The 19,835-nt window shown below is 42.7% G+C and overlaps 2 protein-coding genes across 2 annotated transcripts in view; both read right to left on the bottom strand.

Moving 5' to 3' along the window:
* Positions 1 to 16,953, bottom strand: part of CUNH10orf113 (chromosome unknown C10orf113 homolog) — a 20,435-nt gene extending 3,482 nt beyond the window's left edge. The window contains 2 exon segments of the mRNA XM_012803255.1: positions 16,786 to 16,817; positions 16,819 to 16,953. Coding sequence (XP_012658709.1) covers positions 16,786 to 16,817; positions 16,819 to 16,953 — 167 coding nt within the window.
* The window catches only part of NEBL (nebulette), a 357,606-nt gene that overhangs the window by 315,020 nt on the left and 22,751 nt on the right, over positions 1 to 19,835 (bottom strand). The window lies entirely within an intron of this gene.

Below are 19,835 nucleotides of genomic sequence, written 5' to 3'. Positions count from 1 at the left end.
AAAAAAAAAAAGAAATATAACTGATAGGCCAAGGAAGGAGAGAAAAATGGCCACATAAAACCATAAAAGGCAGAAAAAAGAATGGAGGACAAAAAGAACAAAGGCAGAAAACAGCAGTGACTATGGCAGAGATTAATCCAACTGCATCCACAATACTCTCTGAGTATTGATGGTCTCTGAGTAAATGCACAAGTTGAAAGATACTGCTGGAATAGATAAAAAATATAACCCAACTACAGATGATCACAGAACACAGAAACATCTTTTTTCTCCCCACCAACTATATATTCTCTACAAGCAACTCGCTTTATTTTTATTTTAGGGAATTTTCCTTTTTTTCTTTCTTTTTCTTCTTTTATTATTACAGGTGTATAACAGTTGTATATCTTTATAAGGTAAATGTGGTGTTTTGAGACAGGCGTACAATGTGATTAATCCAATCACAATAACTGGGGTGTCTATCGCCTTAGGAAATTTATCATTTCTTTATGTCAGGGACATTCCAATTCCACCCTTTGAGTTATTTTAAAGTCCACGCCAACTCATTACTGATTACAGTCACTTTGTTGTGCTATCCAATGTTGTCCATTCCAACTATCTAAATATATTTTTAGACCCATTCACCATCTCCATTTCACCCCCTCCCAGCTACTCTTCCAGTCTCTGGTAATCAACATTCTACTCTCTGTCTTCATAAAATTAATTTTCTGGATCAATAAATTGTGGTGTATGTACACCATGGAATATTTATGCACCTTAAAGAAAGATAGAGACTTTACCTCCTTCATGTTTACATGGATGGAGCTGGAACATATTCTTCTTAGCAAAGTATCTCAAGAATGGATGAAAAAGTATCCAATGTACTCAGCCCTACTATGAAACTAATTTATAGCTTTCATATGAAAACTATAACCCATTTATAGCCCAAGAATATGTGGAAAGGGGAGACGGAGGAGAGAGGAGGGGGGAGTATGGGTTCAGGGAGGGTGACTGATGGGACCATACCTATGGTTCACCTTACAAGGGTACATGTGAATCTTTCTAAATGTAGAATATAAATGCCTTAACACAATAACTAAGAAAATGCCATGAAGGCAATGTTAACCAGTTTGATGAAAATATTTCAAATTGTATATAAAACCAGCACACTGTACCTCATGACTACACTAACGTACACAGCTATAATTTAATAAATAAAGAAATAAAATTAATTTTTTTTCATTTATATAGTTTCATTTATATATACTTTGTTACCCTGGGGAGAGTATCATGGCATCATTGCTCACAGAAACCTCAAATTCTTGGGCCCCAGCAATCCTCTTGCCTCGGCCTCCTGAGTAGCTCGGCCTACAAGCCACTACACCTGGCTAGGTTTTCTATTTTTAGTAGAGATGGGGTCTCACTCTTGCTCAGGCTGGTGTCAAGCTCCTGAGCCCAGGCTATCTGCCTGCCTTGGCCCTGCCAGAGTGTTAGGATTACAGGTGTGAGACACTTCACCCAGCCAGATCAAGTATTTTTTTTTTTTTTTTTTTGAGACAGAGCCTCAAGCTATCCCCCTGGGTAGAGTGCCGTGGCATTACAGCTCACAGCAACCTCCAACTCCTGGGCTCAAGCGAGTCTCCTGCCTCCACCTCCCAAGTAGCTGGGACCACAGGCGCCCGCCACAACACCCGGCTATTTTTTGGTTGCAATCATTGTTGTTTGGCGGGTCCGGGCTGGGGATTTGAACCCGCCACCTTAGGTGTACGTGGCTGGCGCCTTAGCCGGTTGAGCTATAGGGGCCGAGCCAGATCAAGTATTTTTTAATATTAACTCCTACATGTGAGTGAGAAAGTATTATTTGTTTTTCTGTGCTTGGCCTATTTCACTTAGCATAATGTTCTCCAGTTCCATCCATGTTGTTGCAAACAGCAGAATTTCATTCTTTCTGTGGCTATATAATATTCCACTGTATATATGTACCATAATGTCTTTATTAATTCATCCACTGATGAACAAGGTGGATTCCAAATCTTAGTTACTGTGAATAATTCTACAATAAACATGTAAGAATCAATGTCCTTTTGATATACTGAATGCACCCCCTTTGCACTAGGATTGCTGGGTTATATGATGGTTCTATTTTTAGCCTTTTGAAAAATCTCAGTACTGTTCTCCATAGTGGTTGCAAAAGGAAAAATAAAGGAGCCAATTAAATCCCAAGTTCAAGAAAATAAATAATAAAAATTAGAGAAGAAATCAATAAAATTGAAAACAGAAAATCAATACAGAAAAATCCATGAAAACAAAAACGATAAATAAAATCAATAAGCCTCCTAGCCAAGCTAAGAAAAAAAGAAAACAGACACACATTAGTAATATCAGAAATGAAAGGGGGATATCATTACAGATGCCACAGCCATTCCAGAATAATAAATACTGTCAATAACTTTATGCCCACAAATTCAATAACCCAGATGAAACAGACCAATTCCTTGTAAGATCAGCCTCAGCAAAGCGAGATCCTGTCTCTACTGAAAATAGAAAAACTAGCCGGGCTTTGTGGTAGGGGCCTGTAGTCCCAGCTACTCCTCGGAAGGCTGAGGCTAGAGGGTCACTTGAGCCCAAGAGACTGAGGTGGCTGTGAGCTATGATGATGCCACGGCACTCTACCCAGAGCAATAGAGTTAGATTCTGTCTCAAAAAAAAGAAAGAAAGAAAGAAAGAAAGAAATTATTCTGATTCGCTACAATCACTTTCAGAGGATAAAAGCAGAAGGAGTAATTCTTAATTCATTCTATGACACCAGCATTACCCTAATAGCAAAACCAGACAGAAACAGTGACAGTGTGTATCCCTCCCCCCGCCCCCCAGTTAGGTCTCAGTGGGCTTATACTTTGCTCACTGGAAGTATGTTCCCTGTAACAATAAATAAGCAGAAATAATAAAACCAAACCAAAAAACAATCCACAGAACAAATAAAGGCAATGAGGGGAGAGAGACAGCATTCATGTGTTGTTATTTTGTAATCCGTGCAGAACCTCTGGTGTGTGTGACAGATCATGACACAGAAAACTGACCTCAAGATTTGAAACAGAGGCACCATCTTTTTTCTCCCCACCAAACTGGTCATTTCTTCCAACCACTAAGTTGGAGAGAGGGAACAAGGAGAAGTAAAAAAAGAAGAAGATGAAGCTTATCTGGCAAGAAACTGGGTCCCAGGGCCCCTTGGCGCCTGTACTCAAAAAGAAGTTGGCAAAACTTTCTGCTCTTGTAATTTTCATATGGTCAATGGGTGACTTTGTGTCTACTTTTTCCAGAAGGAGAAATACATCTTTTTTTTTTTAGTATATATGCACATACCTACACACATTATTTATATTGAGATATAATTCTAAAACATAAAATTCACCTTTTCAAAGTATATACTCTAGCCAGTTTAGTTACTAAACTTTAGTATACTCTCAAAGTTGTGCAACCATGACCACTGTATAATTCTAAAGCATTTTCATCACCACAGAAAGAAACTCTGTACTTACTAGTGGTCACTCCCCCGCCAGCCTCAGTGTAAACGGCCGGCACCCTGTCCACTGAGCACAGGCACTGAGCCTCCAAATTCACTCTTTACCAGCTTTCTTTTTTTTTTTTTTTTTGGAGACAGGAGCCTCAAGCTGTCCCCCTGGGTAGAGTGCTGTGGCATCACAGCTCACAGCAACCTCCAACTCCTGGGCTCAAGCGAGTCTCCTGCCTCAGCCTCCCAAGTAGCTGGGACCACAGGCACCCGCCACAATGCCTGGCCATTTTTTTTTTTTTTTTTTTTTTTTTGGTTGCAGCTGTCATTGTTGTTTGGCAGGCCCAGGCTAGATTCAAATCCGCCACCTTGGGTGTATGTGGCTGGCACCTTAGCCACTTGAGCCACAGGTGCCGAGCCTACCAGCTTTCTTTCAGTTTGATTCTTTGAAAGCTGCAGCCCTCACATCATTTATCTCAGTAGAAACTGTTACTTCAAAAATCCTGGTAAGAAAGCCAGGTAATGTTTTTAACAAAATGAAATTACTGGTTAAGTCACAGAGAGGGAAAAGAGTACTATACCTTAGGAGCCTGCATGCAGTGGAGGGTTGTTTACTATGGGGGAATGTAACCTGCTACGACTTCTCTGTCATCTCTAAGCAGTGGAGGACGTAGGGGCAGTTCACAGATGGAGAAGAACATGAGTCCTGAAGCCAGACTCTATCTTAATTCTACTGCGAGCTCTGTGACTCTGAGTCACGTTATTCTCTTCTCTGTGCATCAGATCCTCCTCCTCTTAAAATGAGGAGGAAAAAAAAATCAAGCACATTCATAGAGTTATAAGGATATTTTAGTACCCTATACCTGTTAGCTATTATTAGTAGTAAAGATCCCATCATCTTAACCCGGGGGGTGTGGTTTACAAAGAAATACACATCTCAAAATAATAGCAGCCCAGGGCTGGGATGGGTGATGTGGCCATCATGGCAAGACGTCCGATTCTCCCGGGTGGTTTCCGGGAATCCCAGAGCTCAGGGTGTCCCAGTTAGGGAACCCCAGATGCTCACGGTCATCTTTGTCCTGTGTACAATTCACTTTCAGTCCACAGGCCTGCGTATATACCTAAGGCAAATTTCAAATAGGTACCAAATTTTCCATGCCACAAAAAAGAAAATAAAAAGACTCAATCAAGTGATGTTCTACTCTCCTAGAGAAAAAGCTGCTTCCTAAAGACAGAGTATTCTTTTGCTGCAGTGTCTGTTTCCAGGTCATTTAGCAGCAATGTTAGAAATACTCGGTAATGCTAGAGGCACTTTTTCCCCAGAATTTCCTGCACATGTTTCACAAAATTTAGGAGACACCACTCAATCTATGTAAACCCATATTGCAGACAACTTTTGGTTTCTCTTCCAAGGGCGGCTGTGTTTTCTACTGCTGATGCCTAATTATCCAGGTTTGGCCAAGTTTCCATTCAAAGATGACCTCCTACCAGTTAGAAAGCTTCTAGAACATTTTCCATTTTACCCTGACAACTATCCCAGCAATGACGCGTGTGTGTAGCAACTGAAAATTACTTTTTAGGATGGGAGGGCAGAGTTACATTCTGTTGCCCTGGCTGGAGGGTCATGGCATCAGCCCAGCTCATAACAACCTCCAATTCCTGGGTTCAAGAAATCTTCCTGCCTCAGCCTCCCAAGAAGCTGGGACTACAGGCGCCTACCATAATTCTCAGCTAGTTTTTCTATTTTTAGTAGAGATGGAGTCTAATTCTCTTGAACTCCTGGGTCAAGGGATCCTCCTACCTAGGCTTCTCAGAGTGCCAGGATTACAGGTGTGAGCCACTGCGCCCGGCCCCCCAAATTACTTTTAATGTTATCACATGCAAAATGTAATTAGATGGGGAAAGCTTCTGGAATCATGTACGGGGTAATTACTGAGTTCTGACAAAGATCAGGATTTGTTCATCCAGAAGAGCACTGCTCTCTTTTTCACCTGGAAGGTGTACTACTTTTACACTGCAATGCTGTGGTGGTCTAACACAGTTTTCAGAATTCCTCTCTGATCCAGTTATCTATGTACATACACCGCACACACACTTAATATTTTATACCTTTTTTAAAAAGCAAAAAAAAAAAAAAAAAAAAGTGAGATCATTCAACTTGATCATTCACGCCGTCCACCCTCAGTCCAGGCCAACACTTTGCCAGGTTCCAGGACGCTCATTCATTGCCTCCCGGGACACCTCTTGTGAGTCATTCTAGTTCAAACAGAGCTTTGTCTGTAACAGGCCCTATTTCATCCTGGAGCCCAAGCTGAGAGCAAAAACAGCCTGAACTCCACCCCCAGAACATTCCTCATTCAAGAAAACACACTTTCCTCTTCCAAACTGAACTCAGTAAGAATATAGTCGGATCCCTCTAAAGCTAGTAAAATAGTAAAGCCGCTGGGGGAGGAGAGGCCACAGGGCCCTACTGAGGACGACCCACCCTCCCTCAACCTCTGTCTCTGTCCCTACTCCGTCCTTATCCTCCCAAGGGACTGTTTTAACATCCGATTTCTCCAGGCTCAGTAAACCCACATCCTAATTATAGCCTTGGTAGAGATTTCAAAAACAAAAACACAAAAAGCCAGCACTGATTTTTTGGTCATCATCATATTTAACAAAAATGAGGCATCGGAAGAGTCACCTCTCAGGCAAGGTGAGGCTACCTGTACTTGGCCTCTTGCAGTTATAGAAAATGAACCACAGAAAGTAAACAGCAAAGAGCTTTTCCACTAAAGAAAAAAAAGGAACAGCTCCAAGTGGTGTACCAGACATACCGAGGAGCTGTTTCCCTGGCCTGAGACATCACAGCACAGCCCTTCTGCAGCTGAGTAGAGTTAGCAATGAGTCTACACATGAGGACTTCCGTGCAAGTAGGGGGTGGCCGCCTAGCCCAGGTCTGCCTGGGACTAAAGCCCTGTGTTTTCAGCAGTCACCCCACCACCCCAGCTCTGCGCAGCTGGCCTGCTCCTCCCATTTCCTCACCTCCAAACCAGGCCAGGCCAGGAGAGCGAGCCAGAAACTAGCTAAAAGGCGAGGAAGAGGAGGACAGCCAGTCCCCAAAGCAGAACTTTCTGGGGCTTAAACAGCTTTGACTGGTTTGATTAAACACAGTTCTCAAGGAGACAAAGCTCTTCTTTCATTCAAGTACCTTCAATTGTCCAGCCAGAGAGACCGTGCTCTCAGAGAAGCCACCGGAATGTATTCGGGGTTGGGTGGTAGACTTCCCGCTAGCCAGTGGAAGGGGCACCAACCCAAAGCTTCCAAAGTGATGGTGCTTGGGCCATCAGCATTATTTTTTTTTTTTTTTTGAGACAGAGCCTCAAGTTGTACCCCTGGGTAGAGTGCCGTGGCATCACAGCTCACAGCAACCTCCAACTCCTGGGCTCAAGTGAGTCTCCTGCCTCAGCCTCCCAAGTAGCTGGGACCACAGGCGCCTGCCACGACGCCTGACTATTTTTTGGTTGCAGCCATCACTGTTGTTTAGCAGGCCTGGGCTGGATTCGAACCCACCACCTTAGGTGTACGTGGCTGGTGCCTTAGCCACTTGCCACAGGCACCAAGCCTTTTTTGCAGTTTTTTTGGCCGGGGCTGGGTTTGAACCCACCACCTCCAGTATATGGGGCCAGGGCCTTACTCCTTTGAGTCACAGGCACTGCCCCTTCTCTTTTTTTTTTTTTTTTAAAGAGATGAGATGTCACTCTGTCACCTAGGCTGGAATGCAGTTGTACAATCATAGTTCACTGCAGCCTCACTCCTCTCCTCAAGTGATCCTCCTCCCTCAGCCTCCTACTGACAGAACTTCTTGTTCTTCCTGGGAAGGAGGAGTTATTAATTGCCACAGTGAGTCACAGATCACTGAAATTAATGGACATCTGGGGAAATACTTTTGGAGTTGATAGGCTCATCCTTAAATCAGTACTACATGGTACCTTCCCTGACTGGCACAAAATTTTCTTAACTTGGCAAAGAAAAATCCCACTAACACAGCTGTTACATAACTCATTACAATGTATGGCTATAAGGACATGATTAAAGCATGGGTCTTTGGTCTTAAGTGGATATGAGTCTAAGTTCTGGTTCTACCATTTATTAGCCATGTGATTCTGGGCAATGTACTTAACCTCTTATGAGTTATAATAAATCAAATAAAATTTAATTAGAAAACATAGCTCACAGCATTGTTAGAATTCAAAGAAACAATTTTTTCAAAGTGTCTGGCATCTGATTCTTCATAGTTCATTATTAGAGCATGTCCATAACAAGTATTCATTCATCCAGACAACTTTCCTGAGTTCCATTACACAAAGCCATTCTTGTGTGCTTATTCTTCATGGTTAATTGATCACGTAATTCTGCAGTTCATTTATGATCTTGAAAACCTGAGGGGCTCCGCGCCTATGGCTCAAGTGGCTAAGGCACCAGCCACATACAATACACCTAAGGTGGCAGGTTCGAATCCAGCCTGGGCCCGCCAAACAACAATGACAGCTGCAACCAAAAAATAGCCAGACGTTGTGGCAGGCGCCTGTGGTCCCAGCTACTTGGGAGGCTGAGGCAGGAGACTCGCTTGAGCCCAGGAGTTGGAGGTTGCTATGAGCTATAATGCCATGGCACTCTACCCATGGGGATAGCTTGAGGCTCTGTCTCAAAAAGAAAAAGAAAACCTGAGGAAAACGTTGGCCATGATCAACCTCATTTTGTCCTAAATAAGTTTAAATCTGTAGAATTAGTCCAGTTTATGTCTGCACGGTGTCTAAGAATAAGATGGCTATTGCTAATTTCCTCCTTGGGTTTTCAGCCTTTACAGTCCATTCAAGGTCATGATCGCTGAGGTTATTACCTCTTTGGCCACTTCCTATGGGTGGCACCATCTAAGCAAAGAGAAACTAGAAGTGGAGAGGAGCCCAGTCACTGTGGACAGTGGGGACCATAATTTGTACTGATTAGTGGTCAGTTCCTCTTTGCCATACCCCCTTCCTAGAGGGTAATGACAATGACAATCATAAAAAAACAAGGAAAAGAGGGAGCATGCCACTTCAAACAACAGAAACCAAGATAAGTCTTGCATTATTGGGATGACTGACAGCACTGTCCAAACTCACAGGAAACACCTGCAAAATGTGTGTACTTTCTACTGGGAGTTTCCAAGATCAAAAGGAGAAGGGACACACTTATGGCCCAAAGAAGATCTGAAGTTATTATTTAGAAGCTAGCAAGAGATGACATCGTAGGTCACAAATTGTGAAAAGGGTTCCAGCCCAAGACCTGACTCTGTTGCGGACCCCTGGATCACCCTTCATCTGGAGAAACCGTAACTGCCCCCTTCTATTGATACAGGGTTCCACAATTCAAACCTGGACAAGGGAACCTAGTTTCCTGAGTCTGGGCAATTTCATGAAGAGAATATTTTGACATTTTGCTCCAAGCTAGAGGGATCAACCTGGATTTCCGTTATGGTAAACCCTGGATCACCCTCCTCTGAGGAATCTCTAACTGCCCCCCACCGCCCCCATATCACCATCCATCTTCAGCAGGAAGCAGTTTGGAGTGGTCTGCACCTCTTTTCCCTAATGGCAGTTAGAGCTTCTATTTGGAGAGGGAGGATTGATACAGGATTCCCACTCAGGGCTGGACAAGGACTCCCCCATTCTCTAGCCCAGGTGAGCTCAGGAATCAGACCCCCATTTCGAAGCACAAAAAGGCTGCCTTTTCAGGCATGATCATGAAGAAAGCAGCCTGAGACATTTTGGGGGTGTGAGTAGAGAAACACATACCCTAAACCCTTCTCTGAGACAAAAAACTGCAGATTTAATAACCTTGCCCCAGGGGAGGGAATGCATTCAACTTTGAAAGGATATTTTTCCACCTCCCCAATCCTAGCCAAAATGTAATTCTCCAGACAATACTATCCCTAGACCAGCAGTTCTCAACCTGTGGGTCGCAACCCCTTTGTAATAACAAAAATACATCGCGGCATTAGGAAGGTTGAGAACCACTGCCCTAGACAAAGGACTTGAGAGAGACCTCCAACTTAGGTCTTCCCCTTTGCCAAAAGCTCAGCCTTTTTTACTGCTTCTGTATTCCTTTCTGTCTAATAAAATCGTTTCTTAACACTGGAAAAAAACAAAAAAAAAAAAAAAGAAAAGAGGGGCACATGTAAGCAAGGGCCCTCGGAGGAGAGAAGTTCGAGAGCCTGTGGGTTCCCACCAAGTTCAACACGGAAGGTAAAACTGAGGGCTCCCTCTGGAGACAAGGAGAAGAAATCTTCACAACAAATGGACTGTCAACTACGCAGTCATCACAAGGTAGAGAGGAAGCCATTGGGAATATAAGCAATGCATGGCTTATAGACAAACCTAGAGAAAGATCAGGGTTTAATGAGCTGTCCCCGAGAGAAGTGGGCAGACCACAGGCAACGGATGATGTCAAAAACACAACAAAGATGGCAAGTACAAATAATAACCACTACATCAAAACTCTAGATAAAAACTCTAGGTTCTGTGCTACATGTTCAGCAAGCAACATCTCACCTAATTCTCACGAAAACTCTGCAAGGTAGGTACTGCCCACAGGAGGCTCTGAGAGGCCCAGTGACTTGCCCAGGGTTGCACGGCTGAAAAAATTGCAGAACTATGATCTGAACCCAGGCCAAACTGATTCCGAAACAGGTGCTTTTAATAACTCCCCTACGCTAAAGAGAGAGAAACTATAAAAGAACAAAGATGAAGGAGACAGAATATCTGCCAGGAAAACAGAGACTGATGTTATCCCAGACACTCTAAGTAAGCAAAATTAAATTAAGTTTCCAAAAGTAAACAGCACATCATTGTAAATAGTAGCCACTATCCAGGACCTCATAATATTCTTATACATAATCTATTCCTACTTTGAATCTCTCTGTTCGACTGCGGTTTAGCCTTCAAATCTGTTTGAAACGATTCAACAACAAAACTCAGAGAACAGAGTCATCTCTTGTTACAATATATACACAGAACTCTGAGAGTCGTGGCTGGCCTAGGAATTTTTATAATCAAGTTACAGAGCACTCGTGGAACTCTTTCTGGGAATCTAAGTCAAGCTCTAAAAGCTGTAATTTAAAGTAACATGAGGAAATTAGAGGGAGGCATTTCATTCGCATGAAGCTTTACAATTGTGGCCAAAGGTCTTGAAAGGAAATGTACAATCCAGTCAGATAGAATTAAATGACTAAATAATGCCACCAAAAGCTAAAGAAATGCTGAATGTAATCAAGCAAGGGGGGAAACCAGCTGCAGTCTGGATGAGAACACAGAAGCTTCCATCTTCTCCGATCAGAGGATAGAACCTAAGGGTATCAATCCAGTAGACCAAGGTTTAAAGTCCATCGTATCTCAAGGATGTGGACCGCTATCTGTTGTCATGGCAATGATATAACGCTTAGCCTCATGCTGTCATAGTAATTATAAAACGGATTCATCTATAGAAACTGAACATACGCTTCCTCAACCCCAACCCTCTGCCAAATAAACAACTACATAAGCGCACACACTACAACCATTAGCATAATAAACTCAACCTACCTCCTCTAACAGACCCGCCTGCTAGAGCACCCAGGAGTCTTATCAACTCTGGAAAAGTATGGAATTAAACACAGAAGGGCTGCTGTAAGTAATAAACCACAGTATTGATAGCTTTGTATGAAGTTTAAAATCATCTTGCGCCTTGGGTATTAAAGTGCATGGAATGTTTGAGAATCTGACGTCTTTGAGAATGTGTCAAATTATAATTGACTTTAGACTTGTGATGGAGTAAAAGGGTGAAAATAGTGTTTTCAAACGATCTTAGAATGTTCAGGAGAACAAGGACTCTACTATATTTATAGGTTCAATTTTTAATTTATAAGAATTATTCAAGTACTTAGGAAAGTGTTTGCTAAGCCCTTCAGGTTTGCTTAATCGGGGATTTCAAATGATTAAAAAGATGACTGGATATATTTATTTATAAATACAACTTTAAATGTTTAAGATAATGTGATTAAGTTATACCGTAAATGGATTAATGGGAATTTAGTCTGTCCAGCTTGAGTCTATTGACTATCATTTAAAGCAAACACTCAAGAAAATGTTTGTTATTAACTATTTACTAGATTTATATATAAAATAATGGGACATTTAAGGTAAAATAAAGGCACAAGATTTTCAACTTTAAGAAATCAACACTAATTGTAAATTAATATGCACTTAAAACTGACATAAAATTTAGTCCCACCAAAAATGTACAACCTGAATCTAATCATAAGGAAACATTAAATAAATGTAAATTGACAGGCAGCGTACGAAGAAATCGGCCCATACACTTCAAAAATGTCCTTGCCAGGAAGGAAAAGAAAAAAAGCCTCCAGATCAAAGACAACCAATAAACTACCTGTTCTGAGGTTTTTCTTTCTCTAAAAATGACACTGTTTCATTTAGTGAAATATGAATGAGACCACAGATTAGATGATAGGGGCACTAGAGTATCAATGTAATTTCCCAATTTTGAAAACTACATGGTATTTGTGTAAGGGAAGGCCTTTGGGTTTTGTTGTTGTTGTTTAAGAGAGAGGGCCTCAAACTCTGAGGCTCAAGTGATCCTCCTGCCCCAGCCTCCTCAGCAGCTGCTACCACAGTGTGTACTACCACACCCATCTAATTTTTTTTTTTTTTTTACTTTTTTTGTAGAGACACAGTCTATGTTTCTCAGGCTGCTCCTTTGCTTTGGGAAAATACAAAGGGAATGATGTAGGGGCAAATAGATACTTTATTTATACTTATCTCAATGGTTGGGGGGGAATATAAAGAAAGATATCAAGAAAAAGACAAAACAAATGTATCCAAATGTCATCGTTTTGAGTATGGGAATAAAAAGTACACAGGAATCCTTTCTGGTATTCTTGCAACTTTTCTGTGTATCTAGTATTATATCAAAATAAAAGTTAAAAGAAAGAAAAACTAGTGTTTAAAGTAACAAGTTGTTATTTTTTAAGCCGCCCTTGGACTTCAAAAATTACCCATTGATAGAGAAACACAAAAGACGACTAAAAGCTGTAAAACTAGATCAAAGAGAACAGACTAGGATTGAATAAAATAGACAAAAGGGAACCTCCCCATTCTTAATAAAAGTCAGTAAATTAGAGAAAGTGTTGTTTAAAGTATGTTAAGCTTTGCTCCACCTTGAACTCAAAGTCAATCATATCCCTGTGAGTGAGGGCTCTGATACCAAGCATGTGGGGTGTTCATGATAAATACATGCCCCAAAGTTTACTCAATAGGGTGCCTGAGGTTCAGGATTATTACCCCAACACTCCAATTCTGGAAAATCTCCAGAACTCCAATTCTGGAAAATCTTCCTCTTGACATAACACCAAATGCTTCTTTGTAGAAGGCTGGCCTCACCCCTGGTACCTACATATCAACTCCAGCCAGGCCAGAACTAACGGGTTTTGAATCACTCTTTATAACAGGACAAAAGACCTTATTCAGTGGGGAAAGTTACAGGAACAAGAATTCTCTCAGCATTCTCCTTAGCGATACAACCCATCATTCCTAACCACTCCTTATAGGTGGCATTCTGATGCACGGATATCTGACCCTTCTCTGAGACCACAATCAGACACAACCACCAAAGAGCCTAGAATTGCTAATGGCTTCATCCTGGGCTATGTCAGCCCCATCTCAGGAATCCACAGCAACAGATGAAGGCAGACAAATTTCCTAACAGGATCAGTTATTAAACATCAGAATGAACATCTAAGGAAAACTGTGGTATCCTTTCTGTAAATTCTCTAAAATGATGGAGGAAACTATTTATTCTCAATATTTCAGATATTCCTATGCCTGAAAGCAGGAGATAGAATTATATAGAATTCTATTACATAGAATTTGAGACTAAGGGAGTGTGTGTGTGTGTGTGTGTAATTAAAGCACAGAAATACAAGAGAACTCCCATGGCTGACCCCCTCCTTACACTGACCACCTCCTCATGTTGACCGAATTTTCATAGACCAGACATGCACCCCATGTACACCCCAGTACAGCAGGCCTGGTTCCTTATGTGAACCACCTCTGTATGCTGACCATTTTATTACAGGCCTTTGGGTGGTCAATGTACAGATGTTCTGCTGTGTATTACAATTACCTTATCCTTTTACTAACTCAAGAAGCTTCAACTAAGCACAAGTTACATACATAAGGTGAAGCTGGGAAAAGAGCGGCCTTCAAAAATATGTACAAAGGGAGATTAAAATTCTAACATTAAAAGTGCTTTATCTACTACTTAGCACAATGATTCAAAGAAACGAGTCAAATCAGCCTCATTTTCAAAGTAAGAAATCTTGAGGAAAAAAGGGTGTGGGAGAAGATAGACGAGTATCAGAAAGATTTAAAAAAAATGGTAGAATCACAAGTCCTACCACAGTAGAAGGGCCCCGAATTCTTGATCTGCAATATCTGGGTAACCTTGGCAACCCACCGCCAGGTCCCCAGATCTTGGATTTTGCATGGGTTTTCAATAAGTGTCTTGAACCAGAAGGCGCCTAACGCTGCTCTCAGCCTTTAAAAAATAAGTATATAAATAAATAAATGTAGAATTTCTATCCTAGGACTTAGCCTTATCAAACATACATCCCAAGTCAGATCAGGATAAGAAGAAGCCTAAAATAAGACCATTCCAGCAAAATCTTTACATCTAGTTTTGCTGTTTTATACAGAAAAGGAAAATGGTAATTATTCAATCAGAAAAAAAAGAAATTATGATTATTCAAATAAGGTACAACAGAAAACTCCAATAAGGAGAGGATCTGTATTCCCTGTCTCTTGTGATTATTAAGAAGAGTGAGGCTGGGCACAGTGGCTTACACCTGTGATCCTAGCACTCCGGGAGGCTGAGGCAGGTGGATTGCCTAAGCTCAGGAGTTCAAGACCAGCCTAAGCAAGAGCAAGACCCTGTCTCTATTAAAAGTAGAAAAACTAGCTGGGTTTTGTGTTGTGGCAGGTGTCTGTAGTTCTAGCTACTAGATGGGCTGAGCTAGGTAGTTCTAGCTACTGTATGAACCCAAGAGTTGGAGGTTGCTGTGAGCTATGAAGACGCCAAGGCACTCTACCCAGGGTGACAATGAGACTCTATCTCAAAAAAAAAGAAGAAGAGTAACATTCTCTAATCTCTGCAATACACTGCTTGTGCCCTTGAAAGGCTGAAAGGTGGCAACCTCTGGGGGCTGTCACTCTCCTTCTCCTTGACCCTTATATCCACCTGCTAAGGAACAAAGACACAGTGATGGCTCTCAGGCCCTCAGGTACTTTGCTCTCTCCCAGTTTTAGATGACTTCTGCAGGTTGGGCTGAACATGGCACTGGCTGGAAGCCTGTACTGGGCACTAAACCCCTTCTGAGACCCAGTGGCTTCCCTGGTGCATCATCTAACCATCCAAATTGCCCCACTAGGGTAACCCAGCATCCCTGGGCTGCTGAGCCTCCCAAATAAACCTCTCTCCTCAGACAAAAGCAAACTGGATTAGGAAGAGCCAGGTTCCAACCCAAGTACTGTCATATCAGGCCGAGTGACTTCTACCAGCTATTTAACTTCATGTGCCTCTCACCTTCTCTGCAAAATACCATCTCGATGGAAAAGTAAAATGAAATGGGAAAGTATGTGCTTGTGTTTAAATAGATAGAAAGCCCCCTTCAGATGAAGAAAAAGATGTATCTCCAAACAAATAAAAAGGTTAAAGGGCCAATAAAAACAGCCAAAACCATACAAAGATAGCCACGAACAGAGCAAGGAACTGAAAGTAACACACCATTAGATGCTATTTTTCATCTCACAGATTGGTAAAATGTGAAAGATTATATCAGCGAACGTGGGGAGAGATGCGAGTCCTCACGCATGTTGTTTGGGAAAGGAGGGTGCTGTGGTCTTTCAGTGGGGGAATTTGGTTAGTATGCAACAGAGCACTAAATGTCTGCCTCCTGACCCGGCAAAATCTCTTTCAGTATTTCTCTGGGGAAAATACTCACATGGGCCAAAGATAGAAAGATGTTCAATACAGCACTATTAACTAACCTAAGCATCCATTAACCGGGAGATGGCTAAATAAATGATGCACCATCTTTACTAGGGAATATTAAACTGCCATTAAAAAGAATTAAATTGATCTACTCATTTGTTCCAACATGAAATATAGTATGAAACTAGAACAGTGCCTGATACACAGGATCCATTTGCTAAGTACAGTAGAACGTCCATAGCTGACCACCTCCCTCCACTGACCACCTCCTTAAGCTGACCTGTTTTTCGCAGACCAGACATGCACCACATGTATGTATCAGTACAGCAGGCCTAGTGTCTTACGCTGATCACCTCCATATGTTGACCAGTCTGTTACAGTCCCTTGGGTGGTCAACTTATAGAAGTCCTGCTGTATTTGTTAAATAAATAAACGTGTATATATTTTTCGTAACACTTTATATATTCTAGCTCATCTAACTCCTATGACAAGCTTATGAGTCAAGCAGGTATTATTGTTCACAGAACAGGGATGAGGAAATTAAAGCTCAATGTAGTTATGACCTCCCCAAGATCCCAACCCCACGGTAGGGGGCCAAACAGAATGAGATGCGCTGGTCCTCACTCTTGGTGGCCAACATCCATCCTGCCTGCTGTGCGGCTACCCTGCTAGCAAAGTGCAGGTTAGGGAGGTGCCAAGTATTCAGAAGCCGGCAGGTCACTCAGTAACTGTGTGTTGACTTGGACCCACTGAATCTCCTTTTCCCAGGAAAGCCCTCCCTTAGGTGAGGCTGGGCTCCGTGGACCACAGCTCGGCCCATCAAGATCTAACGACAGGTCTGAAAAGAGGTCATTCAGCAACAAGTCGTCATGGAAACCTGAGCCCCCTCCTTGCCCCTGGAACAAAATGGAACAGGGCATGGGGGGGTGGAGAGGGAAAGAGGAACATTTATTGAGTGCCTGCAATGAGCCAGGCACGATGAATAGGAAAAAATTCATCTGCGTCTTCCTTTACAAATGACCAAAAGAGAAAGAAACTGTGCATTGTTAAGCGAAGTACAGAACAGGCCTGCACCACCACTTAATCTAGGTCAGTCATAACTGCAAAGGAAGTTTATTTCACGTGGCGCGTATACCGTCCAAGCCCCTTACACCCACACGTGACAACTGGCATCACTGTGCGGCCACATCGAAGCACAGCTGTGCAACTCCCCCCAACTCATACTCTACCTGTTCAGATCTGGAATATACATTTGAGACACACCAGGAGAAAAAAAAATGCCTGATTTACAAAACACGAGCACTCTGTCTCACATAAGTGAGAGGACGGCCAAAATATTCAGAAATTTCAGATGTCGTGCTCACAGCAGAAAAGAATCTTCTTTCCCTTTTACCCATCCTACCCCTGGATTATCAGAAAACGGTGAAAATGGTGCTGTGTTTGGGCATTGTTACCTTGGAACTTTCATCTTAATTACAGAAGCTCTTAGCAACCGTTGCTTAGCAACAAACACATTTGAAATAGATTTGTTGACTGATTATGAGATGCTCTGAAAAGACCTTACAGTGAAACTCACGGGTGGAAAAAAGTGTCGCAACTGGTAAAGTAAAATACATATATATATTCTTTAACTGCAAAAGTACCCACAAACTTAGGGCATTACTAGATCCCAAAGATATAAGCGAATTTCTGCAATAGTAGTTCTGTAATGTTTTATGCCAGTGTGTGGCTGATACACTATTTACAGACACAGTGATTGGATTGAACAGCAGCTACAGAAGCTCTGGGGGATAAACTTCAGAGTTTTATAAAGTCAATGCAGGCTGGCCTCTGTATGTCCGTGGGTCTCCAAGATTCTCTCCGGCCTAGTTCTGAATTTTTCCTTCTATTCCACTTCTATTACACCTCCTTCAGAGGTGCCTGGGGTTTCTGGAGAGTTTTCACGTCAGAAAGAAAAACTGCAGGGAAGTTTCGGTTCAGTCTTCCTGGGGATAGTTCTTGTTCACCTGTTAATAAAATCTGTGACACAAGTGGAAACGGAGCTGCGTCTCAGGCCTACATCCTACACACGTCTTCCCCAAGCACAACCCCTCCCCTCCCCTCCCACATCCGTTCTTCCTCTTCTTCCTGACAGGGTCTTGCCAGCCCCTCACCATTTCCACCTCAGAAACTGGGGATCCTCTTCAGCAGAGTCAGTCCCTCCCTGCCCTTATAATCTTTCTGGTATTTTCTTCTGACCCTGGTTCTCTTTCAGTCTCTTTTCTTACCTTTTCTTTTTTTTTTTCTTTTTGAAAACCTTCTCAAATGTGGAATCTCCATTCACTGGCTTTCCCTCCTCACCTCCCACTCAATCCCCAGCCCACAGCAACCTGACTTTACCTCATGATTGCCTCTCCCCAGCACCATTTCTGTGGATTCTACAAAGACTTAAAGAATAATGTCAGTCTCCCCCATCTTCACTATGCCTAGGCCCCATCTTCCCAGGGGGCTGCTCAAATTTGCCTCAGTCCAAGCCTCTGCCCCACTGGTAAGAAGAAGCCACCTCCTCTAAGTGGGGACCTTTCCAGAACATTCTATCTGGTTGCCCAGAACCTCACCCATTCCTCCTGGTCTACTTGGCTTCTCGACCTCAGCTGCCTGGCTCCGTAGGCGTTTGAACTTGAGGACCCCGACAGGCATGGATCTTCATACTGGCCTTCCCGCAGCCCCCAAACTCCATTCATTCATTCATGCCTTCCTCCAAGAAATGCATATCCATCAATATATGCAGTATATATGCGGTATATGCAGTTATGATACATTAACAAAAAAGGATTAATAAAACCCTCCCTTATTTCATCAAGTTCAGAGGATAAAGAATTACTCAAATGAAATATAAAAATAAATGCTAAGAAAAGGAATTATAAGAGTGAAAACTGGCTCGGCGCCTGTGGCTCAAGTGGCTAAGGCGCCAGCCACATACACCTAAGGTGGCGGGTTCAAATCCCCAGCCTGGACCCACCAAACGACAATAATGGCTGCAACCAAAAAATAGCCGGGCATTGTGGCGGGCGCCTGTGGTCCCAGCTACTTGGGAGGTGGAGGCAGGAGACTCGCTTGAACCCAGGAGTTGGAGGTTGCTGTGAGCAGTGAAGCCATGGCACTCTACCCAGGGGGACAGCTTGAGGCTCTGTCTCAAAAAAAAAAAAAAAAAGAGTGAAAACTAGTGAAATTGGGAAAGGCAACCTGTAAAGGATGAAAAGGCACCAATCTGGTAAAGGTTTGGGAGGGCAGGGGGAGTCCCAGGAAAGTGGACAATAAGTACAAAGGTCTAGGCCAGGTGGGCCATATGCAGCCCACCTAGAACATTCACTGGCCCAGCCCACCTAGGACATGCATCTGGCCCAGCCCACCTAGGACATTCATCTGGCCCGCCGGATGTTTTTGCTGCCGCTGCCTGTCCTGCTTAGCAGCTGACTCATCCCAGGGCCTTCAGTCTGGCCCTCCAACAGTCTGAGGGACAGTGAACTGGCCCCCTGTTTAAAAAGTTTGAGGACCCCCTGGTCTACGCCCCTTAGCAATGTACTTACCCAGTACATTTCTGTGATAGGCGAGGGGAGAGGGGAGGAGATAGACTGATTTTCAACTATGGTTCCTGACTTATAAACTCTCATATCCCTTGTTATTTCCTAAGTGACTAAAACAATAAGCTTATCTTTTGTTAAATTATTTGAACTGAGAAAATGACATGAAGGCTGTGTTGACCAGTTTGATGGAAGTATTTCAGATTGCATGTGAAAACCCCACACTGTACCCCAGAAGTGCATTAATGTACATAGTTACCATTCAATAAAAAATATATATATATTATTTGGCCTTCTGTCCTTGGTTCCCAAAGCAGTTTCAGAATAGCTTCAGAGTGATGAAAGTGAAAGACAGTATTTGCTATGATACTGGGAAACACTTTAGACCTCCTCTGTCTCTGTCTCTCTCTCTCTCTTTCTCTCTCTCTCTGACCTTCTCCCGCCCTCCCTTTTCACTTGCTCCTTTTTGTCCCCAAAGACAGGCCATAGAAACTAAAAATAGACTCTAGTCTTCCCCCACCTTTCTGTCATGGAGCTGGCCATAAAGCTGGTCTCTGACCTACCGTGCCTGATTGTAGGTCCTGAGATCCCCATTTCAAGGGGTCCTACACCAAACCTGGGAAGAAGGAATGACACACAGAGAGGCCAAGAAGAACCCGGCCGGGCTGGGCTTGCTGGGTTTCTCCACTTGGTCTATTAACATTAGACCAAATCGT

Source organism: Otolemur garnettii, unplaced genomic scaffold, assembly GCF_000181295.1.
Source record: "Otolemur garnettii isolate 467f Iridium unplaced genomic scaffold, OtoGar3 scaffold00019, whole genome shotgun sequence".
NCBI lineage: Eukaryota > Metazoa > Chordata > Mammalia > Primates > Galagidae > Otolemur > Otolemur garnettii.
The sequence above is the reverse complement of the archived record's forward strand: the minus strand, read 5'-3'. Positions and strand labels throughout refer to the sequence as shown.